This window comes from Eufriesea mexicana, unplaced genomic scaffold (assembly GCF_001483705.2).
Source record: "Eufriesea mexicana isolate 0111107269 unplaced genomic scaffold, ASM148370v2 scaffold382, whole genome shotgun sequence".
Classification (NCBI taxonomy): Eukaryota; Metazoa; Arthropoda; class Insecta; order Hymenoptera; family Apidae; genus Eufriesea; species Eufriesea mexicana.
Genome location: NW_016908540.1, coordinates 312,096 through 321,433, shown reverse-complemented (window position 1 = coordinate 321,433; position 9,338 = coordinate 312,096). Strand labels below are relative to the sequence as shown.

The following is a 9,338-nucleotide window of genomic DNA, read 5'->3' as shown; positions in this document are numbered from 1 at the left end:
CGAGGAAGAGCTTCCAGCCCGACGAGGATCCTTCGATTATCCGGGCCAGAGGAGGCGAAAGAGCAAAGGTTGTTCTCCACTACGCGATAGTATGTCGCCGCGATATTGGCGAACCGACAGACGCATGCGTCGTCGCCCGAGGACTCGCTGCAATTTTGGAATCTTGTCAACAAACATCTCACTGCGCCCTTAACCCGTAAGCTGCGCTAGCTTCCCGCGCGACTCCGCTTTTTTCCAGATCGACCCGCGACACAGTGTTCGACTGCGATATCCATCTCGACGTGAACGGACTCCCGGTCAGGTGGCTCGAAAGATTTCAGTCCGTGCTTCCCGTCCGTGAACAAGGAACGCTGTTTTGGGAGTGTCGTCGCATACCGAGTGAACGTGCAAGCGAGAGTGATCTGCCTCGAGGGGGTGTAAGAGGATCGTTGATCGCGGTGGCATACCAGTGGTAAAAGTGTCCTCGTAAATTGAGACGTTGATGAGCCGAGGATAGTCGAAGGGATTTTCCACGCGCGTGTGACAGAATGGACGAGGAAGAAGCAGAGATCGACCCGTCGGCCGCTGCGACGCTTTCCAAAAGGTAGAGCACGATGGAAATTAACGATTAATCGTTCCCCAGATCAGTCTCTCATGTCTGTCTCGCTGGGTTTAGCATTGGCTTCCAACGAATCGATATCGTCCTTGATCATCCTCAGAAGGTCTATTACAGCGGACGTCAAATCTCGGGCAACGTTCACTTGGACTTGGAACAGCCGACGTCTGGCGTAGGTAAGCTGTGCTAGAGATCGAACCTGATCGAAAATTCGTGTTTCGATGAAAATTTTTACCCCCCGATTTTTTCGTGGAACGAGAATCTTTCGAGATCCGATGCACGCTTTCTCCACCTCGCGGAAGAAAGTTAGCAACGAGAGCGTCAGTGTATTGCAGATAAATTTGTCAGATAAGCGTGGACAAACAGAGAGCAGATCGTCGCTGATATCCTTTGTACAGAGGCATCGTAATTAATCTTGGAAACCGCGGAACTGGCTGTCGAATAAATTTGCCACGGAACTATAGTTTTAAGTTTCGCCTGGTCGTGATACGGTATCCTGTCGGCCATGTTATCTCCTCTGTGTTGCCTCTGATACATCGAAAGCGACCGTTGTTCGATAGGCAAACGGAACATCTCTGGGGAAGATATTCGATTGGCTCGTTGTAACGAGACACGAGCAACTTGATATTTATTCTCGCGATGTTTACCCGTGTTGTCGCTTGGCAATCACAAAAATTTCTTCTCTGCCCGAGTCGAACGCGTGCCAAACGTGCCATCGATCGTGTTGCATAACGGGTGACCTAAAAGATTTTACTACCGCTGTATACACGCCACCAGGCGAGGTACCACGTGACTCTGGTATTGCAGGAACGCTCGTAGAACGGTTGCAAGCGGTGGAAGAGTCTCTCGTACATTCACGAGTGACTATCCACCTGGTCGAGAGATCGTTAAGCCGCGTCTAATGCCCTGTTACTGGTAAAATATGAACGTGTCTTTTGCACCTGCCCTTTGCCAACCGATCTCTGTCTTTCGAACTCTGCTTCATTCTACATCTTGTCTCATCGCGCCTACCCAGTGATTAATACCGCAACTACCGACCTGTAACGTGTACCTAAACGCGGTACAGACAGTAATGCACGATACATATTCTCCCGAAGGATATCAGCGACCGATTGAAACGAAATTTGAGAGGAGTGATCGAGAGAGTGGATAGACTGGAAATACAAAATTTCAGCTTTGGATACTTATTAGTTTCCGAGATATTGGATAAAGAACTTCGATATCATGGACACACTGTGTGTCTGTTAGACCTCGCGATGATGTAAGCAGCAGCACACTTATTTACCCTGAACTAACACTGTCATTATTGCACCATCCACTACTGGACAGTCTACCACGACTGCTATAGCGAGAACTATATTGGATTACCCGGATTAGAAATACGGAATATTCCTCTCGGTAATATTTTGGAAATTAATGAACATTCGAAGCTAAAGTTTTACCAAAATAATTCTAGCGTTAGATAATTTTTTATCCTATTCTATATGTAATACCTAGCAAATAGTTAAATCAGTCCATCATGATTACTATAGCGGGAACTGTATTGGATTACCCGAATTAGAAATATCGAATATTCATCTCAATATTTTGGAAATTGATGAACATTCGAAGCTAAAGTTTTACCAAAATAATTCTAAAATTAGATAATTTTTTATTCCAATCTATACGTAATACTTAGCAAATGGCTAAATAGGAGTTTACCTGAGGCAACCACGACTACTATAGCGGGAACTATATTGGATTACTCGAATTAAAGATACCGAATATTCCTCTCGTTAATATTTTAGAAATTAATAAACATTGGAAGCTAAAGTTTTATCAAGATAATACTAACGTTAGATAATTTTTCATTCCAATCTATACGTAATACCTATCAAATAGTTAAATCAGTCCCCCACGCCTACTATATCCGGAACTGTATTGGATTACTGGGATTAAAAATACCGAATATTCCTCTCGTTAATATTTTGGAAATTAATAAACATTCGAAGCTAAACTTTTACCAAGTTTATCTAGCGTTTATCTAGCGTTAGATAATTTTTTATCCCAATCTATACGTAATACTTAGCAAATAGCTAACTAGATGTCTACCTGATGCAACCATGACTTCGTTAGTACCCCAACGTGTTTGGTGACACGTATATTACCAGCTCGGTAACGATAAACATAGTTAAGAATAAACGTTTTTCTGCTGCATTGCTAAAGTAAGTTCACGCTTTTCACGCATAGGGATCAGGCTGAAATGCAAAGGAGAAGCTCAGGTGTATTTCACGGATCGATCAGCCGGCATTCGTCGCAAGTTTTCGGCGTTTGAAAATTATCTTCACGTGGAAACGTATCTGGTCGGCGGTAAGTACAACTCGCTGATAGCGATTGGTACACGAAAGCTGGATGTCGGACTAACAGATTCTCGTCACGAGTAGATGGTAAAGAAAAGTGTATGATAACTGGAGGCGTCTACCCGTTCAGCCTAACGCTGTCAGAGAACTTGCCGTGCAGCTTCGAGGGCCGATACGGACGAGTACGGTACTCGATTAGGGCATTGTTGGACGTAACGACCATTTATCGGTTTTCCACCAATATTATTCCATTCACGGTGGCTCCTATTCTTGACCTTAATCGAGATCCTCTCGCTACCGTGAGTAGAAATCTAACAACGGACGATATTGCTTTCGCGATGTGATTTCGTTCCCGGGACGCAATGCGCTTTCGAATTAACGCTCGCTTTTGTGCTCCCTTCGTGCAGCCGAGCCAGCACTATGATCCTGTTTAAACAATACGATCGTTTCAGCTGCCAATAAATATCAAACAGTCGAAGATGTACATCGGCCAAACGGAGGCCCTCAGCATGTCCATGGCGCTTCCGGTTCACGGTTACGTCCCTGGCCAGACTATACCTATTCAGATAGTCATGATCAACCCGTCTACGGTTATGGTTAAGAAACTGAGAATCGTTTTCAAAAAAGTAACCCTGTTTTCGTTTAACTGTAGCGTAGTTAAGTGTGTTTCTTTCCTTTTTCACGGCATGCTGCAAATATCTTGGTTTCGAGGCTGGGTTTCCAATTAATTTCTCAATTCTCGGAAATTGGAAAGATTTCGAAATTTTTTTAAATCAAGATTTCATTTTGGATAGAGAATGTTTTTAATCGTTAAGTCATGGCTGAACAGATCGCAAATGAAAATATAGCAACGTAGAAAAATATTCTTGTTCAAGAGTACCAACGTTCGAAATTTTTCTGGATTAACCTGTTTTCTTTTTCATCGAATACAATACCGGTCTACTGAAAAATTTTACAGATAATAAACATTAACAGTGACGATTATGATATTTATGATTTATGATATTATGATATTTTTCTTTATTTATTCGTCAATTTTATATATTTTTTTGGCCAAATTCCGAGAAGTTTGGATCACGAAGGAAATTTTGAAACTCTCGCGAATTTCGAGGAGACTCGACGTTTTGGGAAACCCATGCCTGGTTATTTTTTAATTTTCCTAGCTAGCGTGAAAGTAGTGACGTCTTAGATAGTAAGAGTGCACTTGAAACGGAATTAAATTTGGTAGAATTTTGTTTGAGAACAGCACCTTTTGACGCAGCGTATTGCAGTAAAATTTTCTGGGTCATGCTCGTATGATATATTTCTTTTATTAGATCTACATTCAGCCATCTGTTGTTCTAAATGGTGCATATTTTCTTAGGTGGTGTCCTATCACTCGACGGAAAAGTCGCGTAAGCACAAAGAAATCGTAGTAGAAGTAGAACAGCCGGTTAATAAAGACACCAATACATACGACGTCGCGTTTGACGTTCCTGCAGTACCACCCACCGGGATGATCCACTGCAACATCATCGACGTTCTGTACACGCTTAAAGTGAGGCTGTCTCAAATTTTGCAACGCTCGGTTCGACGATAAAATCAGAATGAGCTGAAATTACAGCTGCTCGAAAACCTAATTTCCATACAAATTTCCTCGGTATTTTGTGTCGCCAGAGGAAGTACAAATTACTCTCTAACCCATTCATCATTTCTACACCCTATTACGTTTTCCTGTTATTCGCGAGGATAATTATCTTCGTTTAACTTAACGATGACGAAAAAAAATAGGAAATCTTTGAATTTTCTCCATATCGTTACGTGTTTGGAAAAGTAATTATTTCAATTCAATTCAACGATAGTAAAGGAATAGAAAATCTTGGAATTTTCTCCATATCGTTACATGCATGGAAACACGATTATTTCGATTTAACTTGGCGATAGTAGAAAAGTACAAAACCTTAGAATTTTCTACATATTATTATATATTTGCAAAAATAATTATTTTCACCTAATTTAACGATGGCTAAAAGCTAGAGAATATTAAAATTTTCTCCATATTATTACGTGTTCGCAAAAATAATTATTTTCACTTAATTTAACGATAGCGAAAAGCTAGAGAATGTTTGAATTTTCTGCATATCGTTACGTGTTCAGAAAAATAATTATTTTAATTCAATTCAACGACAATAAAAGAATCTTAGAATTTTCTCCATATCGTTACATGCATGGAATCATGATTATTCCCATGTAACTTGACGATAGTAAAATGATAAACGATAAAATGATAAATGATAAACGATAGTAAAAGAGTACGAAATCCTAGAATTTTCTCCATATCATTACATATTCGCAAAAATAATTATTTTCACCTAATTTAACGATAGCGAAAAACTAAACAATATTAGAATTTTCTCCATATCGTTACGTGTTCGGAAAAGTAATTATTTTAATTCAATTCAACGATGGTAAGAGAATTTTAGAATTTTCTCCATATCGTTACATGCATGGAAATATGATTATTCCGATTTAACTTGATGATAGTAAAAGAGTACGAAATCCTAGAATTTTCTCCATACGATTACATATTCGGAAAAATAATTATTTTTACCTAATTTAACGATAGCGAAAAGCTAGAGAATATTACAATTTTCTCCATATTATTACGTGTTCGCAGAAATAATTATTTTCACCTAATTTAACGATAGCGAAAAGCTAGAGAATATTAGAATTTTCTCCATATCGTTACATGCATGGAAACACGATTATTCCGATTTAACTCGACGATAGCAAAAGAGTACAAAATCCTACAATTTTCTCCATATTGTTACATATTCGCAAAAATAATTATTTTCACCTAATTTAACGATAGCGAAAAACTAGAGAATGTTTCTTAGAATTTTCTCCATGTCGTTACATGCACGGAAACATAATTATTCCGATTGTACTAAACGATAGTAACGAAATAGAAAATGTCAGAATTTTCACCGTATCGTTCGAGCGACTATTCAACGTCAAGTTTAACGATTTGCTCGACCATAACCGGCATAAGAAAGAAAGAAATTCTCGTTAAAATTAATCAGATCGTTAAACGTAGATTGAATAGATCGCCTCTACCAACTGTACGTTCACACGAAGCTTTTTTTTCTTTCTTTCCATCTTCATCGAAAGGTCGAGGCCTGCGTAGACGTGAGCGAGTGGTACTACAGAATGTTTCAGAAGAACTTGAAACTGCGAACAAATATAGTAGTCGGCACGGTACCACTTCAAAATTACGAGACCCCGCAAAAAACGGTCGACGTGACGGAAGCTTTTTCATTTCATCCCCCGTGCACCACGGCCACGGAAGAATACGCCAACGACACGCCGCCGTTGAAAAACTCCGAGAGAGTGGAAACTGCTAGACCGAGTTTGTCTTGTACGTACTACCGCGTTACACAATATACAGCTGCTACATGTTAATTACCGGTATTTGCGGAAACTACCAGTCGACGGTTTACATTATTCTCTTGTTCGAGAGAGTAAATACTCCTGGACAGCTGAGAAGCGCCGCCACACTATACACCCTGTCTCTCGTAATTAAAAGTTCCGCTAAAACTCCAAACGATGCTGTCGCGATGCACCACGCGATGAATCTTTATGTCGAAATAATTATGAATATGTATCCCGGAAAAATATTCTGTTTCATCACACGAGAAATCTCTGATTACGCGAGAGTCCAGATTCTTTGTCTTAATATTAATTTAATGGAAAATGGAAAATTTGGGTAGCTATTTTTGACGATGTTTGGGGAAATAGCGTGGTAAACGTGGGTTCGAATACTGGAATTTTTGAAAATTGGAAAATTTGTAAGATCCCGAGTCTCTCGAATTTTTTAAAAAATGAGATAGGTTCTTGACAAAAATTTGCATAAATCTTATTATTCGTAATCGAATGAAACACAAATCAGATCACGACGATGTAGAATGAATCTTCTAGATTCTGGTTTTTAAAATTAAGTAAAATCCTAACTCTTTTTGTGGCTAATAATTATGAATAGGTATCCCGGGAAAAATATTTTCTTTCGTCAAACGAGAAATCTCTGATTATGCGAGAATCCAGATTCTTTGTCTTAATATTAATTTAATGGAAAATGGAAAATGTGGGTAGCGATTTTTGACGATATTTGGGGAAATAGCGTGGTAATCGTGGGTTTGAAACTTGGAATCCTTGAAAATTGGGAAATTTGTAAGATCCCGAATTTGCCGAATTTTTTAAAAAATGAGAAAGGTTCTTGACAAAAATTTGCATAATTTTATGAATATGTATCCCGGAAATAATATTTTCTTTCGTCAAACGAGAAATCTCTGATTATGCGAGAATCCAGATTCTTTGTCTTAATATTAATTTAATGAAAAATGGAAAATGTGGGTAACGATTTTTGACGATGTTTGGGGAAATAGCGTGGTAATCGTGAGTTCGAATCCTGGAATTTTTGAAAATTTGGGAAAATTGTAAGATCTCGAATCTTTCGAATTTTTTAAATGCAAGAAAAATTCTTGGCAAAAATTTGCATTAATCTTATCATTTGTAATCGAATAAAACACAAACCAGGTCACGAATTGTCTAAATTCTAATGTAGAACGAATGTAGAACGATGTAGAACAATTTCAGTATAGAACGAATCGCTTAAATTCTAATTTTAAAAATTGAGTAAAATCCTAACGCTTTTTATGACTAATCTACATACTTTTCTTTTCTTGTTAACTATAACCGCGTTAACTATATAATTTTTGGAAAAAACGGAGAATCGAGAGAATTTTTCCTTTATTTATCGATTCTATATTTTCCCTTGTCAAATTCCGACAATGAGAAGCTTCATCGTTTCGACGTCTCGAGATCGTCAACAGATTTTCCGGAACTTATATCGAGACAAAGTATCGTCGTAAAGGAAATAACATCGTTTTCTGTAGTTAATAACAGAATGAGAGTAAATCTACGAGACGATGTAAAGAAAATATTTGCTAATCGAAGAGTGGCGGACGCTTCGTGTGTTGCAACCCTATCCATTATCCTCTAAAACCAACTTGTCGCAAGGTTTACCCGAATCTGTCTATTTACCGAGTAGTTCTACCGGGACTGACAAAGCTAAACCGATGTTTCTTCCAACAGTGCCGCTGTACGAGAAAAGTCAAATATATCGATCGTCGAAACCGGACATGGACGATCCCACGGGAGATGATGGCGACAGCGACGGGGAGGTCAAGCCATATTCGCCTATGTATCGCGTGTACAAATTCAAATCATCCCACAAGAAGGGTCGTTAGACACGTGCTTGACTACGTAACTAGAGAGGGCCTTGCTTAATTATTCGTCCAAAGATTCGACGTTCGTTAGCGGTGTCCGCAACGGATCGCAGAGGGAGAGAAAGAAGAAGAAGAAGATGAAGAAAAATGGGTGAACGTGATACTCTATGAAAGTAAAATTATTTCCAGAAATTTTATACACTCTAAGCTGGGCGTGCACCAAGGTGTACGCGTAAATTTTACGTCCAATTTCGCGCTCTATCGATCGACCGGTTGCCTTCGATTCTTGCCTTTGGTTTCTTATTTTCTTACACGGAAAGAGCACAGAGAGGAGAGAGAGAGAGAAGCAGTAAAGGGGGTTATTAGAACGAAAGAAGCACGGAGTGAGATATTAAAATCCGTTGGGACCAACCTGGCCAGCTAATTAAATTCCGTAATCACGTGAGCGACTCGCGAGGAAAATTATTCTACAATGATTGCGCAGCCCGCGCGAGTGCCGATAACATCGAAACAAAGTTTGCGTAACACCCAACTACGTGTATTGCTTTAATGTTCAATAAAAATATTCTCGTCAATTTTCCCTGATAAATTAGTTCCCCCATTTTACGTGTTTTGTTCCTCTCTCAATGGAATAATCAAAACGGTGTGGATCAATGTTAGAGTCTGCCTTTATTTGCTCCTATAGCCATTCTAAATTCCACGTGTTAATCAAAACGCGAATATTTGCAATATGCAGTCACTTGTGAACGTAAATCACGAAAATTCAAACGCCTGCGCTTCGGATGCTCGAAACGTGAAATACGCGCAGGATGGGCTCCTATTTCCAAAATAATACCGATGTTGAGGTAATACGAGTGTTGAAAATGCGTAGATAAAATTATTCCATTCTATATCTTATTACTACCTGTTCCAATATTTTTGACGATTTCTATAAACATAATAGACATCATTATATTCAATATTCTACGAATTCTACATTTATCGTCAGATTTTTATTAATTAACCCTTTGCACTCGACAATTTTTTGGCTAAAACAGGGTACGAGTTGAAAAATTTTCTGCTATAAGGCTGATGATATTTTTTGAGCAGTAAATAAGGAATCGTATAATAATTAACACGTAGAATTATTTAATTTTGATA

The 9,338-nt window shown here is 38.8% G+C and overlaps 1 protein-coding gene across 3 annotated transcripts; it reads left to right on the top strand.

Moving 5' to 3' along the window:
* The first annotated feature begins 327 nt into the window (after positions 1–327).
* LOC108545220 (arrestin domain-containing protein 17) lies at positions 328–8,763 on the top strand. 3 transcript variants are annotated; one of them, XM_017896733.1, is made up of 8 exons: positions 328–583; positions 656–771; positions 2,825–2,944; positions 3,019–3,233; positions 3,387–3,530; positions 4,298–4,471; positions 6,085–6,331; positions 8,065–8,763. In XM_017896733.1, exons 1-8 carry the CDS (start codon positions 528–530, stop codon positions 8,217–8,219), a joined length of 1,227 nt encoding a protein of 408 aa, XP_017752222.1. In that variant the 5' UTR covers positions 328–527; the 3' UTR covers positions 8,220–8,763. The 3 variants fall into 3 exon arrangements, with proteins under 3 accessions (XP_017752222.1, XP_017752221.1, XP_017752223.1); XM_017896732.1 differs by having other exon boundaries at positions 3,387–3,560; XM_017896734.1 differs by lacking the exon at positions 4,298–4,471 and having other exon boundaries at positions 3,387–3,560.
* The last annotated feature ends 575 nt before the right edge of the window (positions 8,764–9,338 follow it).